Genomic DNA, 22,445 nt, shown 5'->3' on the forward strand with positions numbered 1-22,445 from the left:
AACTCCTTGAGACAATCTATACAAAAAATATGGGGTGGTCCACAAGCGCTGCAGATAATAAATGGATGGTTCTCAGAACCATATACGACTTCATGGAACACATGGATTCTTCCAATACGTATCACTTCACAACTTCTCAAAGGTTCGCACCTTACGACTAACCTCCTCAATACGGGATATATACATCAAAAGGTTTCTTTAGACAGTCTTCTCATCTATGCTTATTTCTCCAAGGTCACAATGATTCCACAACCCGTCCCTTAGAGGGGGCACTCACCTTATTGATGTGCCCTATATTCCTTGAAAGGTATCTTTATTGGCAGCAGGCCTCAAAGTTTCCACTGGTAACCAACGATTTTGTAGCAGATATGTGGATAAATCACAAAAAGGGTATCCAAAAAAAAATGCACAGATTTATTGCACTATATACAGATATACCCATAAAAACATTTAGGACTGAATAAAAACATAAAACAGACAAAAAATAAAAATTAAAAAATTTACAACCTCCTGGTTAATGGGAAACAGTTTTTTTCCACCATATGCCCTATGGTATCCACCACTCCAAAAACATGCATGGAGACTATTAGCTCAAAAACTGAGTGAGGATCCTATTAGGCAATAATATCAGGTGAAAAACCCATACAACCTGAGATGTAAGCATGTAACACAGACGCGTTTCGGATTCAAGATCCTTCCTCAAGGTGTCTCATGGGGTCAGGAAGTCAGTCCTTTATACTTCCTGAACCTCCCTTTAAAATGCTCTGGCCAATCACCAGACTTCAATACAAAAAACCTTATTATTTATCTCATTTTGCAAAACTTTCTCCACATATCATCCTTAGAAACCTCCTAATATCTTCTTAAAACCTATTTCACATAAATCCCATCGATAAAAATAACATACAAAGTTAATTGGTGAAAACCAAACGTAGCACTGGATCACAAAACCCTCATAGTTCATATAGTGTCCTTTAGCCAATTCCGGATTTGTCCTCCCGTTCTTGGTAGTTTCTGTCCTCCATTTAGATAACCCATAAGTCTTTGCTTGATATCAATAACTTTATTGGCTGTTCTTGCGGTCCACAAACAGACATCTCCTCAACGTGCGGACGTTCTAAAAAACGTTGTAAATTTTTATTTTTTGTCTGTTTTATGTTTTTATTCAGTCCTAAATGTTTTTATGGGTATATCTGTATATAGTGCAATAAATCTGTGCATTTTTTTTGGATACCCTTTTTGTGATTTATCCACATATCTGCTACAAAATCGTTGGTTACCAGTGGAAACTTTGAGGCCTGCTGCCAATAAAGATACCTTTCAAGGAATATAGGGCACATCAATAAGGTGAGTGCCCCCTCTAAGGGACGGGTTGTGGAATCATTGTGACCTTGGAGAAATAAGTATAGATGAGAAGACTGTCTAAAGAAACCTTTTGATGTATATATCCCGTATTGAGGAGGTTAGTCGTAAGGTGCGAACCTTTGAGAAGTTGTGAAGTGATACGTATTGGAAGAATCCATGTGTTCCATGAAGTCGTATATGGTTCTGAGAAACTGAGAACCATCCATTTATTATCTGCAGCGCTTGTGGACCACCCCATATTTTTTGTATAGATCCATGCAAACACCTCAAGCCTGCCAGCACATCACCGCAAACTACATCCACAAGACTCCTCGCCGGCCGGCGAGTGGAGCGGCCGTTGAGACCGCACAGGACATAGGAAGAAGCGGAGCGTTGCGGCAACGCAACTTCCGGTTGTTCAGTGCGGCTTCCGGCGGGACCCGGCAGCCTAGCAGCAGAGCCAGGAAGGCTTCCAGCTCTGTCTGCTGAGGAGCACCACCGGGGACGGATACAGCGCAAGCGGCCACATCATCACTCATCACAGAGTGAACAAAGAACTAAACATCACATCGTGAGGGTAAGTTGCACCTGGCAGGCCGGGACGCCGGCCTCCCAGAACACGACCTCCACCTACGATCAATTATTGACAAAGAACCGCCTCTGGGCACACTGCTTAAGACTCACACTGAGGGGAAAGGAAATCCCTTCAGATAAAGACTGACTCTTATATATCTGGAACAAAGATACTCCTTTTCTCACAAGACTTTTCTTTAGGATATTCATCACACGGCAATACCATATTTTATTTCATCTTGTGTTTATTTTCCCTATACATCGGATGTTCACACAATATGCATGTTACGATTGCAAATAAGGGCATTTATGTGTAATCACAATATCATCGATTATATATGAATTATTGTACCATCTGTTATACTAAGCATTGTGACTTATAAAGGTATTTACAGATCATAGAGATACATTATTTCTCACATACAAACACCAAATACAAAGTTCAGTGAAAGACACGAAATGGACACCACTCAGCTATCTAATGCACACACAGATAGTCACAGTTTGTACAATGCATAGGTTATTACTAACAATAATACTGCACTGGACTAGCTTATATATATAGCTATATAGTCAATATAGCTAACACTGCACAGTAAGAACTGGATGAATATCATAGGGTAATTGTACTAGAAAACCCTGACTAAATGCACTCTTTCTTAACTAGCACTGTCTAAAAAGGCAGGTAGAATACTTAAGTGTCATGTAAAGTCACAGCACTGACAACCAGGCGGCTTTACACAGGAGGATTTGCCCAAGCAGTCCCAAGAACAGTGAAGCTGAGAGATAATGGCGCCCAGACACTGACAGGGAGTGAGGGAGAGACAGATATGCAGCTCCAGGGCGGGAACATTTGCGGGAAATGGCGCCCTGGGGCTTCAGATCTAAGCCTTACCCCCCTGCTGGCAAAACCACCGGGTACTGTGGGCTACTGAAAATGGTTTAGAGAGAAAACCTGACCTGCACCCATGCCCTGGTGATCTAGTGGGATTGCCTGTACTGCCACAGTGTCCACCGCCAGCGCGCGCGGCCTGCCTCCCACTGACCGCGCCAGATCGCGATAAAGACCGGGTCCCGCAAGCGGGACCCACTCACCACCTCCCGAAGCGCGGCCACGCGATCCCGGAGAGCCCCCGTTGTGTGTGCCTGACGTGAAGAAAACCGGAGCCTCCTGCTGTAGTTACCCGGCAACCAGGACTCGGTAGTGTACAGCGCCACTGGGGAGAGCTGGAGCTACAGCAGTGAATGTCTTCTGACATTTACCACCGCTGCTGCCCTTGTAGTCTTCACTTTTTTCTTCAAAAAAAGCTCTTCTTAGGGCTGCCTGGAGCAGCCCCTCTGTTATGTGCCTGCTTACTGCAGCACCAACTACAAAACTGAGCTCCTGTGCAGGAAGGCGGGGTTATAGAGGAGGCGGCGCTGTGCATTCTGGGGACAGTCAAACCTTTGAGCCTGTTGGTGTCTCGGATCAAGATCCTACTCTACACCCCAATGTCTATCCTTGTGGAGCCCAGTGTACCGCGCAGCAGAAATTCAATTCCTACATTATGCTGTGAAAAATGGTTAAATAAAACACAAAGGCAAATCTGAGTTCCTCTGCTTCAAACTTTATTATTTCAAATTGTGTGTAAAAAAAGGAATATTTTAACATGAAAAACGATTTTCATTGTGATGCTGATATATCTAATAAGGCCCCGTTGTTCTTTTAAGAATGTCATCCTTGGAATAAATGAATGCAACTTGAAACAGGTTACAAATTTTCACTCCACTCCCATATGGGGGAAACCATCACATGTCTACAAAAACATTCTACTGTGGTGCACACAATTAGGAACAACCTGCTATGTAAACGACTACAAAAAGGTATAAATGTTATTAATGTAATAAATTGAAGTGAAGTGCAGACTCCTCAAATGCCATATGAATGAAGCTTTTCATAAAAATACATAATCTGTAATCATTGATGGGATAATATTACTGTATTTTTGTTTTGTAGTACATGAATATTTTGGCCCAAAGTAAAAAACTTTGTTTTTTTTCTCTTAGAAACAACTTGCATTTAATAGACCGTTTAGTGCAAATCTAATTCCAATGCTTTGAAGTGCTAACTTCAAGCAAGAAACAAAGCTTGTGTGACTAATTTAGAGACCAATGTGTCTGCAAAACTGTAATGATAATTGTGTGACCTATCAGATCTTGGAGCCTTCTTCGTGAATCATGTCCGGTAAAGGGCCGTATCTAATCATCCTCGTCAGAGTCTGAGTCATACGTCTTTCCTCGTATAGTCTTCTTTTCCAGTTTCTTGAATTTACTGCCAGATTTATTCTGACTTTGGAATGGGGGTTCCATTAAATTTCCACTACAACACAAATATAATTAATGGTTTAAAAAATCAGGATTTTGGTACTTACCGATAAATCCCTTTCTCCGATTCCACAGGGGCCACTGGAGTGTAGTTACAATGGGGAGATAGTAGGTGGTATTGGTAGCTGGCACTTTAAAAATTCTCACACTGTGGCTAGCTCCTCCCCTACTATCTCCCCTCCAAGCCAGTCTACGTTAAACTGTGCCCGAGGAGAGCTGTAATAAACAAACCGTAAGGTAGAGGAGGTTAACGACGCCCTGTAAACCAGGCGAACACAAACTAAACCTGGAACAGAACCTGACAAAAAACCAGGCTAGCCTGAACCCAACAAGCAGTCATATGGTGATCTGCAATCGTTAATCAAACAAAAATCAGGAGAAACAGCGCTGGGCGGGCGTCCAGTGGCCCCTGTGGAATCGGAGAAAGGGATTTATCGGTAAGTACCAAAATCCTGATTTCTCCTTCATCCACTAGGGGCCACTGGAGTGTAGTTACAATGGGGACGTCCCAGAGCTCCCAAAAAACGGGTGGGAAAGCGCTGAGAGTCCTGTAAAAACTGCTCGGCCAAACAGTGATGCAGAGGCCGTAAAAGTGTCAAACTTGTAGAATTTGACAAAACGAATGTCGGTTTGACCAAGTAGCCGCCCGACAAAATATTCATGGAGACCCCGCGGGCGGCTGCCCACGAAGGTCTTACAATGCGCGTAAAGCGCGCTGAATTGGAAAACGGAGGTTCCCTAGTAACCGCCAAGAAGACTGTCTGATGATCAGATGTATCCAACTGTCCAGCATATGCTGGGGCCCCGGCTATTTAGTACGGGAGCATCGTCCAGAGCAAAGAAGAAAAAACACTTCATCGAATAGCCTGAGACCTCTGTAGAGAGAGTTGACGAGCCCTGACAACATTCAGAGAGGATTGAAAACCACTAGTGTCAGATTTATATGAAAAATGGACCTCCCCTCTGGAAGAAACGACCGCTGAGGCCGAAGCCGAGCCCGGGGAGTTGCCAATAGAGTACTCCCTGAACAAGAGGCCGAACTTACGGCCGCTAGGCTAATCTCATTTGGAAGAAAAGCGAAAAAGGCAGAGACCTAAAATTCCGGTCAGTGTGGTTTGAAGCGCAGCGGAGCAAAAAACCTCCCAGAGAAACCAAAGATGAATGGTAACTGGAAGAAGGGGGAAAAACCCCCTTTTATCTTCATTATGCTCCATAAAGTTTTCCCAAAGTGGCAAAAGCGAGAAGAGGTAATAGACTTCTGAAATCGGAGCCCAGTAGGCCTAACCGAACTAGGGAACTCCTCCCTTCTGAGGTCTCGTGAACAGTCACACGGGTAACCGAAACCAGTGTAAAATTGAACAAGGAGAAAAAAAAAAAAGGAGCCTGTTGAAGTAGACAGTCCAGTCGAGGTAGGAGCCAAGGCTCCTCTACTGACAACAGGCGTATCTGTATCTTCAAGTCATGCGTGGCCCAACCAGCGCCACCGAGAGGACTAGCACGCATAATCCCCTCCTGTGTTACTGAACATGAAGTAGAAATAGAAAAGGAGGCAGGATAGAATAACCAGAAAACTCCCCGGAGCCCTGAGGGCCTCCACGGCTACTGCCGTCCGAGAGTAATAAAGGGTTAAAGAGTCAGTCAGAACGCCCTGAGGTCGATCCGAAATCTCCGCCCACAGCGGACCAGCTGACAAAACTCCGGGGCATGTTCCCTCACCCAGGAGTCTGACCTGGTGGCTTGATCTGGAAACAAGATTGTTGTCCCACGTTCCGAGAGGAATGGAGGCGACCACTCATTACGTCGCAACTTGACTGAAGAAATAGAGTCTCTGGTGCCGAGGAATGAAAAAAACCTCTGACGGACCGTGTTGAGAAACGTCTATGCGGAGCATAAATTGGATCTGTGTCGAATCAGAAGCTCGTGGATCCTCCGGATATTCAGAAGCCACCTAATGTACAGAGTGGGATAGTAGCAGTAAATTGTCCCATTAGGGAACCAACGTCACCCACTGCCCTTGAAAAAGAGTTATTCTGTTATCTTCCTAAACTCTGTGGGAGCGGAAGAGAGAAGAGTAAAGGACTTACAGTGAAAATGAGAATCCTGTTAAGGGGGAATCTGAGAAAAGCCTGTCCAACGGAAATCAGTAAACAGGCATCTCTGAAGACAAGGGACACGTAAAACTCCCTTTCTTGTTTAAACTAGCAATCACAGACTAAAAGGATTGTAAGGCCAGAATAGGCCTGTCCGAGCCACTTGGCTTCGGAACGTGAAAAGAAAACAAAGGCCTGAGAACTGTCCTAATTCAAATGATATGTGTAAAACAGGGATCAACACCCTTTGCGGTTAGAAACCTATGGAGCGCAGCCTGCAGTATGACTCTCTTGTCATCGTAAATCAGCCGACCCATGCCGAGGGACTCCTGAGACGGTTGTAACCGCCCAAGCCTTCTCCCATCGACCTGCGCCTACCCTGGGACCCTGCAGGTGTAATGGGTGTATAGGATGACATAAAATCAGACTGGACTGAGGATGTTGAACCTCTGCTTCAGCCTTTTTACCCTGAGAACCCCTGGCGACGAAGATATCACCCGTGTGGAGTCAAAAACCTGAAAGGGCACGAAAAAATCTAAAGGGAAGACCAGTAAAGGTCTGTCTTGGAGCTGGGGCAGTAGTAGGAGAAATCAAAGTGGACCTACCTCCATTGGTTCAAGAAATCCTGCAGAAAGTTCCTTCCCCAGAACCATCTGCCCCGTAGGATTTCATGTTTACTTGTCACTGTCGCAGCCCCAGAGGTCGTCGGGTTAAGACAGCCCAAGCGAAGATGCAGGGTCCGAGTCTGTAGACATGGAGACCTCCAAGGAACATAAAGCAGAATCGTGATTCTGACCTGTATCAAAGTATCAATTGATCCTGATGCGAAGCATCCTGTAACCTAGAGGACAATTGTTCCCCAACCTACCTGCTCCGGATACGGTAGAACCATGCTGCCGCATATGTCGATGGATCCCTGAGCAAGGTTGCCTCAGGAAAACGGCGGCTTGATGGACCGGCGATACACCGAGGTGTATACCTTAGAGAGGTTCTGATACCATCTCCTGCCATCTGCGGGGAAAAGATAGGAAAACAAACCTTGTTTGATACCTGATATTGTGTATTCGGGTGTCTGTCGGCCGCCTACCGGAGCCTGCCCAGCTCATCCGAAACTGAACCAGTCGCTGTCATTTTCGTCAATGGCGTGGAACCCTGATGGACTTGACGTGTCCTCCTCCTTTACCTGCAGTATCAGATGAACTGCTGTATTATGTACCTGTATATTCTGAGACACTGGTTCAGATCCACAGAAAACAGACATCAGTAATGCATGGAATGTTAGCAAAGTTTATTTTTGGAAAGGTGTGTTTGGTCCCGCTGTGATTTGATCCTGTGACCTTGGAAACCAAAGTCCAAGGGCTTACCTGATGAGCTATTGTCTGGATAATAGTGACATTACCTGCATCATTGATCAAACAGGGGTGTGCAGGTGCGTGGAGGGCGAAGCAGATGGCTCCGCCGCATACCTCACACCTCAGAGGGAATTCTTCGACTATCCCAGGAGAGACAAACGAAAGGAGAAAAGGTGGGTTAAATAAACAGAGCCCTACGTAAGGTCTGCACTATAATGTGTAGTGACCGATACGATTAAAATAAACTTTCTGGAGCAGCGGAGACCTGAACCAGCAACGCTGCGCTGTGGGACAGGAGTCTTAGCCCTAGGCTATAGGAGTTCTCCTTAAAGTTTTGTTTGGATTCAAACCCCTGTTCAGATACCCGCTACTAGCGTACTGAGCCGCAGCGCTATTTGTCTGATGCCTTACACGCATTCCACAATTACAAATAGCATTAGTAACTAGTGACAAGAAGGAATAATAAAGGGAAGGCAACACCCCGCCCTGTATTTAGTGTACCGCTAATTAAGGTGCACCAGATGTTTCTCTGAGGTTCCGCTGGCTTTTCAAAATGGTGACCAGCCTGTGAGAAAGATGGGGGAAAATGTTATGTGCAAGATGTTGTTATTAGAAAACATTGCGGAAGTAGCCTACAGCACCTGGTGTTCCCAGGCGGTCTCCCATCCAAGTACTAATCGGGCCTGACCCTGCTTAGTGTCCGAGATCAGACGAGATCGGGCGTGTTCAGGGTGGTGTGGCCGTAGGCTTTTATCCCCTATATCTGGTATTTTATGGATTTATCTATATACATACCTACACGCACCTAAATATATATATCTATATATATACATGCACAAACATAACTATATATGTATATATACACACACACCGTAGGTAAATAAATACTGCACAGTAGATCCTTTTAATTATTATTGAGCTGAGTCCCAGCTACTGTAATAGAGCAGGTTCCCTGATTTGCAAGTAGGAAAATGCTGGGTAGAGGACTCTACTGCAGGAGGAATGTATCTATATTTCAGCAGCCTGAAGTATCGAAAAGTTACAAATCCCAGAGCTGTTGCCTAGCGATGGGGAGACCTGGGAGCCCACTGAGTAAAGCGGGTTAACTGTTAATATACCTGGGACTTTATTTGTATTTGTCTCTGAGTATGCAAGATTAGCCCACTGGGCTATAGGAGACACTGCAAATATGAAGCCAGGTCTGTGCAGGGAGGAAATGGCCGCCAGAGTGAAACTCCTCTGGGCTATGCGATAAAATCTATATAGTGGATAACTGGATTAGTGCTGAGCCACTCTGACTATATCACATTCTCCCCAGCACCATGTGCATTAAACTCACATAAATGCCTATTACACTATAACAGTGGCCGGGGAGCGGAGAATGCTGAGCCCGCTGTACAGAGCAGGAGTTAGCTCCGCCCCCCGGCTATGGCGCCTTATTGCAAAACTAAGCGGGAAGCGAGCTGTACCCTCCGCTGGGCCTGCGAGTCACCGCCGGGGAGCGCTGAGCCCGCTATACAGCGCTAGTAGAGCCCTGTATCTGCTAGCCGCCGCCGGGGAGTGTTGCGCTGAACAGAGCGCGAGTCGTACAGAGCGGGACTTAGCTCCGCCCCCTCCGTACAAGGCGCCAAATTTAAACATTGCTTTGCGCTCGAGCGGGATCCCTGTGCCGGCTCTGTGAGTCGCGCTGAGTGGGGATCTGTGCGGGGGGTGCGGGGAGCTGGGGGAGCAGAGGGTTATCAGAATGACACACACCCGTTTTTCAGTCAGGGTTGTATAAACACATACTCAGCCTCCCCCAATCATCCTGTCTGTTTCTCCATGAGGAGGACAGGTAAGGATACAATAAAGTACATTACAGCCCCAGAGAGCCCTTCTGGAGTGGGTTGTACAACAATAAACAGATTGCTCTAAAAACATACATAGCCACCACAAATAAAGTATACTTCACTCACCACTGTGTTCTTGGTGGATCGGCCCCGACACACGCCGCACGCAGCGGCGTCCAGCCGGAATCTTCTGTGGTGGGGTGGTCCCGACACAAGCCGCACGCAGCGGTGTCCGACCATTTTTGATACTCACCGCTGCCATGCTGCCGGAATCTTCTGCTGGATGGAGTGGCCGCGACACGCGCCGCACGCAGCGGTGTCCGCCAACTCAGGAGAGCTCAGTGTCTCCCTCAGCCGGGGCCCATCCCTAGCCGCACGCAGCTGCGATGGGACCCCGCCGGCAGCTCCCACGGTGCAGACTGGCAGTGGCAGAGCTGCCAGTCTGTGAGTGTGTGTAAGAAAAATAAAATAATAAAGAAAAAAGAAGAAAATTCTTCAGCTAAACCCAAGTGAACCAGCTACCTCGGGCACTTAACTAAGACTGGCTTGGAGGGGAGATAGTAGGGGAGGAGCTAGCCACAGTGTGAGAATTTTTAAAGTGCCAGCTACCAATACCACCTACTATCTCCCCATTGTAACTACACTCCAGTGGCCCCTAGTGGATGAAGGAGAAATAATAGGAAGCAAATAATATTAATAATTAAAAATACAACTATATATACAATTACTATTGTTTCCTGTACTAGGGCAGGACAATACCAATCAGCCTTGTAGCTAATGTGGTTATAAAAAAAAAAAGCAAAACACAGAACCCTAATATACTGTAGCGGTTCAACTTTTTGGAGTTAATTCTATCGATTACAAAACATGATAATCTGCCTTGCTTCCTTACAAGATCCTGGAAAATGATCACCGCAGAACAACTTGTATTGAAAAAGACAAATGGAATTCGATATAGGAGGGTTCGGATTTACTCGGGTCTCAAAATGGCATCTTATTAGCTATACAGTTGTCACGTGTATTGGATAGCCAGTAAGAAAAATCCAGACAAAACTGAACATGCGCTAATTTGGGGTTAAGAACAGAGTAACTCCGAACCCACATATCTCGATTCGGAATGTGAAGGAAAAAAAACGGTATTTTAATACCTACCAGTAAATCCCTTTCATAAAGTCCATAAGGGATACTAGAGTTCACTTAATACAATGGGGTATAGATGGGGTCCAAAGGAGCCGGTGCACTTTAAATTTCTTCAATTGGGTTTGCTGACTCCTCCCCTCTATGCCCCCTCCCACAGGCAGCTATAAGTAAAATAGTGCCCGAAGCAGAATGGACATACTTGAGAGAAGCAACATAACAAGGAGTGGCGAGATTCATACACCAGCACACCATAACAAAAAACAACCAGCTTTGGCTGGAACAAAAACAGCAACAGCTGAACAGGTAACTTTTGGAAAGAAAAACCTGCAGACAAATCAACGCACTGAGGCGGGCGCCCAGTATCGCTTATGGACTATGAGCAAGGGATTTACTGGTAGGTATTAAAATCCCGTTTTCTCTAGCATCCATAAGGGATACTGGGGTTTACTTAATACGATTGGGATGTCCAAAAGCTTCCAGAACGGGCAGGAACGTGCGGAGACGCCTGCAGTACCGCCTGCTCAAACTGAGTATCCTCTTTGGCCAGGGTATCAAACTTACAGAATTTCACAAAGGTGTTCTTCCCCGACCAGGTAGCAGCTCGACATATTTCCAAGCGCGACACTCCCTGGGCAGCCGCCCAGGAAGACCCCACCGATCTTGCAGTGGGCCTTCAGAGGCTGTGGAACGGGTAAGGCTGACGACACATAGGCCTGATGGATAGTCAGCCTAATCCAACGAGCAATGGACTGCTTAGAAGCAGGGAAACCCTTTTTCTGCGCATCATAGAGCACAAACAGGGAATCCGTCTTCCTGATCTGAGCCGTCCTCCTGATATAGATCTTCAAGGCTCGCACAGTATCTAACGACTCCGGAGGAGCAGATGTACCAGAACTTGATGGGACTACAATTGGTTGATCTAAACGTAATGCAGAGACAACCTTTGGCAGGAACTGCTGTCTAGTCCTGAGCTCAGCTCGGTCTTCGCAAAAGACCAAGTAGGGAATTTTACACGATAAGGACCCCAATTCGGAGACACGCCTAATAGAAGCCAGGGCCAGTAACATCACAGTCTTCCATGTGAGGTACCTGTCATCTACCATCAAAGGTTCAAACCAGGAGGACTGTAGAAATTCCAATACCACATTCAAGTCCCAGGGTGCCATGGGCGGCACAAATGGAAGTTGTATGCGGAGAACTCTGTGCAAGAAGGTCTGAACTTCTGGCAACACTGTCAACTTCTTCTGGAAGAAAATTGAGAGTGCTGAAATCTGGACCTTAAGGGAACCCAGACATAAGCCCTTATCCACACCAGCCTGCAGGAAACATAAGAAATGTCCCAAGTGGAATTCTGCAAGTGGATATGTGCGTTCCTCGCACCAGGAGACCTATCTCCTCCAGATATGATGATAGTGTTTTGACGTTACAGGCTTTCTGGCCTGAATCACAGTTGCAATAACCTTCTTGGAAAGGCCTTTGCGAACTAGGTCATTCCGCTCAACTTTTAAGCTGTCAAACGAAGTCGCTGTAAGTCCGGGTAGACGAACGGTCCTTGTTGCAGAAGACCACACCGTTTTCTCAGTGGCAGAGGCCAAGGGTCTGTCACGGACATGTCCAGAAGATCCGCGTACCGCGCCCTCTGAGGCAATCAGAATTGCTTGGACTCCCTGATTCGTTTGAGCACCCTTGGGATCAACAGAATCGGAGAAAACAGACCAACTGATAAGGCCAAGGAGACTTCAGTGCATCTATTGCCCTTGCCTGAGGGTCCCTGGTTCGTTTGAGCAATACCAGGCAAGCTTCCTGTTGGGCCGAGAAGCCATCATGTCTATCTGTGGGCAGCCCCGCAAGTCGATGATCTGTTGAAACACCTGTTGGTGGAGACCCCACTCTCCTGGGTGGAGATTGTGGCGAATGAGGAAATCCGCTTCCCAGTTATCCACCCCCGGAACGAAGATGGCGGACATCGCTTGTGTGTTTCTTTCTGCCCAGAGGAGTATTTTTGACACCTCCCGCATGCAAGCTCTGCTTTTTGTCCCTCCTTGTCGATTTATGTAAGCCACCGCCGTGGCGTTGTCCGACTGAACTTGGATCGCCCGATACCGGAGCAGAGGCGAGGCCTGAAGCAGAGCATTGTAGATCGCCCGAAGTTCTAGAATGTTGATTGGAAGAAGGGCTTCGTGGATTGACCACCTGCCCTGGAACTGAGCCCCTTGGGTGACAGCTCCCCATCCTCTCAGACTCGCATCTCTCGTTAGGAGGATCCAATCCTGAATCCCAAAACTGCGACCTTCCAGTAGGTTGGAGGACTGTAGCCACCACAGGAGGGAGATCCTGGCCTGAGGTGACAGACGCATTATCCGATTCATCTGAAGATGTGATCTGGACCACTTGCTCTGGAGATCCAATTGAAATGTCCTGGCATGTAACCTTCCGTATTAAACGGCCTCGTATGAAGCTACCATCTTTCCCAACAATTTTATGCATAGATGAATGTATAACCGAGTAGGCCGTAGGACCAGTCGTACCATCTCCTGGAGTGTCCTTGCTTTGTCCTCCGGGAGGAACACCTTCTGAGTCACAGTATCCAGAAACATTCCCAGAAACAGGAGCAGTTGAGAAGGCTCCAGGTGGGACTTCTGTAAATTGAGGATCCACCCATGTTGTGACAGCTGCTGAACAGTGCGGTCTATATTGAGCAGCAGAAGATCCCTGGATCTCGCTTTTATCATGAGATCGTCCAGGTAAGGGACAATATTTACCCCATGAGCTGGAACATCATCTCCGCCATAACCTTCGTGAAGACCCTTGGAGCTGTGGACAGGCCGAAGGGTAGCGCCTGGAACTGGTAGTGATCGTTCAGCAGGGCAAACCACAGGTAAGCCTGGTGAGGCGGCCAAATCGGGATACGGAGATAAGCGTCCTTTATAGCCGGAGAGACCATGAACTGCCGTTCTTCCAGGCCCGCAATCACTGCTCTCAAGGATTCCATCTTGAACTTGAAAACCTTGAGGTAAGGGTTCAAGGATTTGATTCAGAATGGGCGTTACCGAACCGTCCGGTTTCGGTACCACAAACAGGTTGGAGTAGTAACCCTGTCCTTGTTGTAGCAGTGGTACTGGAACAATGACCTGGGACTGGACCAACTTTAGGATAGCCTGTTGCAGCGTAACCAGTGTATCTTCCAAAGCTGGTAAGCCCGATTTGAAAAATCGTTGGGAAGGAGCACTGTCGAACTCCAGCTTGTAGCCCTGGGAAATGAGGTCCTTTACCCAGGTATCCTGGCAGGATCCTTCCCAGATGCAGCTGAAGTGACGCAGACAAGCTCCCACCTCAAGATCCCCTCGGGGTGGGGAGGCACAGTCATGCTGAGGCTTTTGTGGAAGCTGAACTGGTGCTTGGTTCCTGGGACACAGCAGCAGCTGGTTTTCTTGTCTTACCTCTGGTGCAGCATTGGAGGCATCTCTGGCTCTTGATCTGAATCTGGCGGATAGAAAGGACTGGGTAGACGGACCCGGGTAGGAATGCCTAGCTGGCGGGGCCCCAGAGGGGAGAAACGTGGATTTCCCTGCAGTAATCTTAGAAATCCATGTATCTAACTCAGCCTTTAAGAGCCACTCCCCTAAGAAAAGGAGAGACTCTACACTGCACTTGGAATCCACTGACGAAGCCACAAAGCTGTGTGCAATGACACTGCCATGGCAGTAGTTCTAGCATTAATAGTGCCTATCTCCTTGAGACAGCGTGCAGTGTCTAAAATGTTTTTTAGGAGGGTCACCTTAGTGACCAGTGGCATATCCCCCGCAAGGCCCTCTTGAATGTGAGTCGCCCAGGTATGGATGGCATGAGACATCCAGCAACCCGCTATCACAGGTCTTTGTGATATGCCATCCGCTGTGTAAATAGACTTAAGTGTAGTTTCTATTTTCCTATCCCCAGGGTCCTTGAGTTGGAAAGACTCAGGGGCAGGCAATACCACCTTTTCAGAGAGGCTGGAGACTGATACATCTACGGCTGGGGGTTCTTCCCAATTTTTCCTACCGTCCGGTGTAAATGGAAAATAAGATTTTACTCACCGGTAAATCTATTTTTCGTAGTCCGTAGTGGAAGCTGGGAACTCCGTAAGGACCATGGGGAATAGCGGCTCCGCAGGAGACTGGGCACAACTAAAGAAAGCTTTAGAACTACCTGGTGTGCACTGGCTCCTCCCTCTATGACCCTCCTCCAGACCTCAGTTAGGATACTGTGCCCGGAAGAGCTGACACAATAAGGAAAGGATTTTGAATCCCGGGTAAGACTCATACCAGCCACACCAATCATACCGTATAACTCGTGATACTATACCCAGTTAACAGTATGAAATATAACTGAGCCTCTCAACAGATGGCTCAACAATAACCCTTTAGTTAAACAATAACTATATACAAGTATTGCAGACAATCCGCACTTGGGACGGGCGCCCAGCATCCACTACGGACTACGAGAAATAGATTTACCGGTGAGTAAAATCTTATTTTCTCTGACGTCCTAGTGGATGCTGGAAACTCCGTAAGGACCATGGGGATTATACCAAAGCTCCCAAACGGGCGGGAGAGTGCGGATGACTCTGCAGCACCGAATGAGCGAACTCTAGGTCCTCCTCAGCCAGGGTCTCAAACTTGTAGAATTTAGCAAATGTGTTTGACCCCGACCAAGTAGCTGCTCGGCAAAGTTGTAAAGCCGAGACCCCTCGGGCAGCCGCCCAAGAAGAGCCCACCTTCCTCGTGGAATGGGTTTTTACAGATTTAGGATGCGGCAGTCCAGCCGCAGAATGTGCAAGTTGAATCGTGCTACAGATCCAGCGAGCAATAGTCTGCTTTGAAGCAGGCGCACCCAACTTGTTGGGCGCATGCAGGATAAATAGAGAGTCAGTCTTTCTGACTCCAGCTGTCCTGGAAACATAGATTTTTAGGGCCCGGACTACGTCCAGCAACTTGGAGTCCTCCAAGTCACGAGTAGCCGCAGGCACCACAATAGGCTGGTTCAAATGAAACGCTGAAACCACCTTTGGGAGAAATTGGGGACGAGTCCTCAATTCCGCCCTATCGATATGGAAAATCAGATAAGGGCTTTTACAAGACAAAGCCGCCAATTCTGACACACGCCTGGCCGAAGCCAAGGCCAACAGCATGACCACTTTCCACGCGAGATATTTTAGTTCCACGGTTTTAAGTGGTTCAAACCAATGCGACTTTAGGAAATCCAACACCACGTTGAGATCCCAAGGTGCCACTGGGGGCACAAAAGGGGGCTGAATATGCAGCACTCCCTTAACAAATGTCTGAACTTCAGGTAGTGAAGCCAGTTCTTTTTGGAAGAAAATCGATAGAGCCGAAATCTGGACCTTAATGGAACCCAATTTTAGGCCCATAGTCACCCCTGACTGTAGGAAGTGCAGAAATCGACCTAGCTGAAATTCCTCCGTTGGGGCCTTCCTGGCCTCACACCACGCAACATATTTCCGCCATATGCGGTGATAATGGTTTGCGGTCACTTCTTTCCTAGCTTTAATAAGCGTAGGGATAACTTCCTCCGGAATGCCCTTTTCCTTCAGGATCTGGCGTTCAACCGCCATGCCGTCAAACGCAGCAAGTCTTGGAACAGACAGGGCCCCTGCTGCAGCAGGTCCTGTCTGAGCGGCAGAGGCCATGGGTCCTCTGAGATCATTTCTTGAAGTTCTGGGTACCAAGCTCTTCTTGGCCAATCCGGAACAATGAGTATAGTTCTTACTCCTCTCCTTCTTATTAGTCTCAGTACCTTGGGTATGAGAGGCAGAGGAGGGAACACATACACCGACCGGTACACCCACGGTGTTACCAGAGCATCCACAGCTATCGCCTGAGGGTCCCTTGACCTGGCGCAATATCTTTTTAGCTTTTTGTTGAGGCGGGACGCCATCATGTCCACCTGTGGCCTTTCCCACCGGTGTACAATCATTTGGAAGACTTCTGGATGAAGTCCCCACTCTCCCGGGTGGAGGTCGTGTCTGCTGAGAAAGTCTGCTTCCCAGTTGTCCACTCCGGGAATGAACACTGCTGACAGTGCTAACACATGATTTTCCGCCCATCGGAGAATCCTTGTGGCTTCTGCCATTGCCATCCTGCTTCTTGTGCCGCCCTGTCTGTTTACATGGGCGACCGCCGTGATGTTGTCTGACTTGATCAGCACCGGCTGGTGTTGAAGCAGGGGTCTTGCCTGACTTAGGGCATTGTAAATGGCCCTTAGTTCCAGAATATTTATGTGTAGGGAAGTCTCCTGACTTGTCCATAGTCCCTGGAAGTTTCTTCCCTGTGTGACTGCCCCCCAACCTCGAAGGCTGGCATCCGTGGTCACCAGGACCCAGTCCTGTATGCCGAATCTGCGGCCCTCTAGAAGATGAGCACTCTGCAGCCACCACAACAGCGACACCCTGGTCCTTGGAGACAGGGTTATCAGCCGATGCATCTGAAGATGCGATCCGGACCACTTGTCCAACAGATCCCACTGAAAGATCCTTGCATGGAACCTTCCGAATGGAATTGCTTCGTAAGAAGCCACCATCTTTCCCAGGACTCGCGTGCAGTGGTGCACAGACACCTGTTTTGGTTTTAGGAGGTCTCTGACTAGAGATGACAACTCCTTGGCCTTCTCCTCCGGGAGAAATACTTTTTTCTGTTCTGTGTTCAGAACCATCCCCAGGAACAGTAGACGCGTTGTAGGAACCAGCTGCGACTTTGGAATATTCAGGATCCAGCCGTGCTGTTGTAGCACTTCCCGAGCTAGTGCGACACCGATCAACAACTGTTCCCTGGACCTCGCCTTTATAAGGAGATCGTCCAAGTACGGGATAATTAAAACTCCCTTTCTCCGAAGGAGTATCATCATTTCGGCCATTACCTTGGTAAATACCCTCGGTGCCGTGGACAGACCAAACGGCAACGTCTGGAATTGGTAATGACAGTCCTGTACCACAAATCTGAGGTACTCCTGGTGAGGAGGGTAAATGGGGACATGCAGGTAAGCATCCTTGATGTCCAGTGATACCATGGAATCCCCCTCGTCCAGGCTTGCAATCACCGCCCTGAGCGATTCCATCTTGAACTTGAACCTTCTTATATAAGTGTTCAAGGATTTAAAATTTAAAATGGGTCTCACCGAACCGTCCGGTTTCGGTACCACAAACATTGTGGAATAGTAACCCCGTCCTTGTTGAAGGAGGGGTACCTTGATTATCACCTGCTGAGAATACAGCTTGTGAATCGCCTCCAGCACTGCCTCCCTGTCCGGAGGAGCTGTCGGCAAGGCAGATTTGAGGAAACGGCGAGGGGGAGACGTCTCGAATTCCAGCTTGTACCCCTGAGATACTACTTGTAGAATCCAGGGATCCACCCGTGAGCGAGCCCACTGGTCGCTGAAGTTCTTGAGACGGGCCCCCACCGTACCTGGCTCCGCCTGTGGAGCCCCAGCTTCATGCGGTGGACTTAGAGGAAGCGGGGGAGGACTTATGTTCCTGGGAACTGGCTGTATGTTGCAGCTTTTTCCCTCTACCTCTGCCTCTGGGCAGAAAGGACGCGCCTCTAACCCACTTGCCTTTCTGGGGTCGAAAGGACTGTACCTGATAATACGGTGCTTTCTTTGGCTGTGAGGGAACATGGGGTAAAAATGCTGACTTCCCAGCTGTCGCTGTGGAAACGAGGTCCGAGAGACCATCCCCGTACAACTCCTCACCCTTGTAAGGCAATACTTCCATGTGCCTTTTAGAATCTGCATCTCCTGTCCACTGCCGAGTCCACAATCCTCTCCTGGCAGAAATGGACATTGCGTTTATTTTAGATGCCAGCCGGCAAATATCCTGTCAAAGTCAGAAAAATATCACGATGCACACTGCCATATTTGCACCTCATACAGGTCCGCGCTGCGCATGCGTGCGCATACTCGCTGTTGCGGGCACCCGCGGGCGCGCGGTATGTGCATTTACGGTAGAGTTCATGTGTTCGTAGCGTGCGACTCAATCGTTACATATTTTCACTATATAATGTATTTTGTAGATCATGGTCCCTTTGATAGATTCTGAAAGTTTGGTTAATGTAGCATGTTCATGGACAGAGAAATCCCTCTTTGTTTGATACGAAGGGTCAGACAGGAGTAATACAGTGGTGTTTAGTATCCATCGGAAGAGTATTTAATTAGCAGTATTCCGGTGTTGGTTTGAAGCGGATTAATCGCTCGTGCGAATAGTTATGGACATAAGAAGTTATGTCCATTTACTATTATTTGCACTTACTTATCCATGCGGCGGGAAACCCAGTTTCCCACCCACCTGAGCAGTTGGAAATCGTCACAGCCCACCTGTATGAATCAACCTATGACCTTTTGTTATAATGCGAGGAGGAATTCCTGTGTCCAATGAACAATGAGATTGTAGGGACCATTGAATTGTATTGTGTGTGGGGCATAAATAGACAAGCCGATCACATCCAGCTCACTCTTCAACGGTTCTCATTGCTGAAAATCAGGAGCTGGATGTCCAGAGGCGCATGCGATCGTTCCCCTTTGTGCGTAAGTTTTCTCAGCAATCATATTGTCTTTCTTGTTATTATGGGCCATATCTCTCTCTCTCTCTCTCTCTCTTCTCCTTTTTCTTTCATTTTCCCTTAAAACGTAATTGTATTGTATTGTATTTACTGTGTAGTTATCTGGTTAGTTAGTCTATGTTATATTGTAGTGTATGACTTGTAATTGTATTATTCTTTTTCAAGTATAACATTCATATTAGGCGTTAGACCCTAAGCACGGTATTTGTGTATTTCTTATAGTGTTAAGTATTCTCAGAGTGTCGGTGACGCTCGAACAGCTTTTAAGTTAATAAGGTTACACGGTGTTGCATCTACACTCAATCTCTGCACCAAGGTTTACTGCATAATACACTGTTTTATGGTATAGTTACAAAGGTTTAACATTGTGAGCGTCTGCGCCGCTGGTGATCTCCTTGTGGTCTCGAGCGTTCGCATCGCTATAGCAAATCATTACGTTAGTCGGCAGCCAATAGTGTGCCTGCCTGTGATCTCTTGGCCGTGAGCGAACGTGACGCTTGAGCGTCTCGACCTCGGCTAAGCGATTGCTACGCAACGTGTGTACCCTTACGGTACTCCATACGTCAATAGCGTACAGTGTTCTTAGGCCTCTTAAAGGGTTTTAAATAAGATAAATATTTAGCTTTATCAATTGGCGGCTCGTCCTGTCCTTCACATATCTCTGCTAGGTAATTTCAGCAGACATTATCCAGCAGCAAAGGGCGGGAGGTCATATTCCTCGTAGTGCTGTTTGGATAAGCGTCTACTTCGCTTAGTAAAGGGTGCTGAAGGAATCCGGAACCGGAGGTAAGAACAACACGCTAGTGTCTTTTAAAACTGTTTATTTCTATCTTGCGTACGCACGCACGCACATATCTGCATTTCTTTTCATTCGTGTATTTTCATATATCACTCTCCTGTTTGCCATTTTATAATTGATAAAACGTGCTAAGAGAGATTTGTCGCTATTTCATAGTTAAAGTGTAAATGTAATATATAAAGGGATAAAGTGTAAAGCCCACACGCAACTCTACCTAAGGTATAAGGAGAGATTGGTGTGTTGCGCGGTAGACGATCGAGGATCATCTACATTGATAAAACGTGTTAGTTGTGTTACGGTGGATATTTGCTTTGCGTACACGTGTCTCTAACAAAGGGTGAGACTCGCGTACGCAACTCAAAGGCCGACGCACGCAGCGTAAATTACGCAACGGAGCGTCCGGGTACGCCCACGTAACTCAAATCACACGATAGTGTTATTGCAACAGGCGGAAAGGTGGCAACGTGGTAAGTAGCGCAAGTCTATTTTAGTGTCCGAAATTTAGATTAACAGATCCTTCTCCAAATTCACAACACATCTGGTCTAAAGAAAATTTCTGCGCAGAAATAGAAACAAAAGTGTGCATGTGGTGAGTGAGTGTTTTGTATATATAAGTTTATACAATTTTCCAGGTTGAACCACAAGAAGTCGAGTTCTCGCAGAGGTACATACATGTAAGTGACGTGCATGGTGGCTAGGGAGGCATCTCTGGTTAAACATAAAATTTGAGCAGTAGAGTATAGTAGACCAGGAGGTCATACTACAGACCAGGAGGTCCAGGTACAGCAGACTAAGAAGTCTGCCATAAATAAGAGAAAAGGGCACAACCCAGGGGGTTGGTGGAAAACCCATATAGGCCAATAAAGCTCTGGCTGAAGGAATTCGCAGCCGAAATTTTCGATTCCACTGGTCGCTCAGCACATAAGATTAGTTGCTTATGTGCTGAACGATTGTACCGCACGTAATTGTGTACATTAGTTAATCTGACCAGTACCATTTGTGTACGAACCCGGTCATAAAACTATTTGTACACTCTGATGTGATTTGTGTAATTTTTTATTTTCTGAAGGGAAGTTCGCTGGTCTCTCAGGAATTGTCCAACAACCAATAGTTACTGGAAAGAGTAAGTGTTCTGCGGATATCCCTCGCATGTTCCAGTAAATAGAGGTTCATAGGGGCCCTGGGTCGAGTACGCCAGCGCTAAGGCAGTGTGTAGGTCGTATTGGTCGGCGTGGGCGAGTGAGTGGGGTACTCGGTAAACCGCCACCGTCAGCCTATCGTGAACATTTTGGTTTTTGTAAGGGTTCGCTGAAGACCCTGATTGAAGGTCAGAGGTGGTGAAAGCAACGCCTGCAAGTTATGGGGGCCAATTGTTCAGGAAGGGGGCGATCAACCTCGGTTCGGGTTGATTCAGTAAACCGACCAGTCGGGTCGGCAAGGTACGTAATGTGTGAAAAATATGGTTCACATACAGAGGTTTTATGTGATGAATGGGAGAGAATGACAGTGCATGACGGGGAGAAATTCCCAAGAGTAGGTAGCTTTAGCCCAGAAGTGTTGCAAAATTTAAGGAGGAGGATATGTCTCATTAAATCAACAAAGAGACGAATCCAACATTATGATTATTTGCAGTTATGGCAACAGGAGGGTGAAATACAGAGAGGATTGGCTCTGGCGGCGGGATCTAATCCTATCAAGAAATTGATAGCGACGGCCCCGCCGCCACCATACATATCAGGAGAGAAATTGGTTGCGGAGAATGACGCATTAGGGTGTAACAAACAAACACTTAGCAACTGTGTAAATGTTAATAAGTTAACTAATGCAAGTATTAACCCGTGCAAGTTGTACCCTGTTTTGAACTTTCCCCAGGAGTGTGATCAAGAGGACGAATCGGCAACAATATCAGCGCTCTCTCTAGCAGCCACCATAGCAGAGACAACAGTAGGCACGGCTCCACCCACGAGATTAGTAACAAAAGCCCCTAGCGGAGGGATAGGTGAGGTCGTATCTACAGGTAAGTACGGCACCATACACTACGCTGAAACCATTTCACCACAGGCTGTAGAACCTACACAGAGTGATGTTAGTAAACTTAATCCTGTTAGGGTAATAGCAGTGCCAAATGGGAAAACTGACACGACAGGAATCACACCTGTTAGGAACATTGCCATGTACAGCCCATTTTCCCGAATGGAATTAAGAACCATAGTGTCTGAATTCCCTGATCCTAGAAAAGATTTAGTTGCTAGCCAGAAATACATCAGAGACCTAGGAAACACTTTAGAGCCCAATAACAAAGACTGGCAGGTATTGCTGAGGGCATGTTTACCCTCCAATGT

At 47.1% G+C, this 22,445-nt stretch overlaps 1 protein-coding gene and 1 non-coding gene across 2 annotated transcripts in view; both read right to left on the reverse strand.

The window, feature by feature from the left end:
• Nucleotides 1-3,504: 3,504 nt before the first annotated feature.
• The window catches only part of TXNDC9 (thioredoxin domain containing 9), an 88,261-nt gene continuing 69,320 nt past the window's right edge, over nucleotides 3,505-22,445 (reverse strand). Inside the window, exon 5 of the mRNA XM_063953371.1 lies at nucleotides 3,505-4,276. Within this exon, the coding sequence (XP_063809441.1) occupies nucleotides 4,156-4,276 (121 nt within the window). The 3' untranslated portion in view covers nucleotides 3,505-4,155. The remainder of the gene's footprint in view (nucleotides 4,277-22,445) is intronic.
• LOC135052757 (5S ribosomal RNA) lies at nucleotides 8,353-8,471 on the reverse strand. Its single transcript, XR_010242243.1, has one exon. It is a non-coding gene; the product is annotated as a 5S ribosomal RNA (ribosomal RNA).

The sequence above is a fragment of the Pseudophryne corroboree genome, chromosome 2 (assembly GCF_028390025.1).
Source record: "Pseudophryne corroboree isolate aPseCor3 chromosome 2, aPseCor3.hap2, whole genome shotgun sequence".
NCBI classification, from domain to species: Eukaryota; Metazoa; Chordata; class Amphibia; order Anura; family Myobatrachidae; genus Pseudophryne; species Pseudophryne corroboree.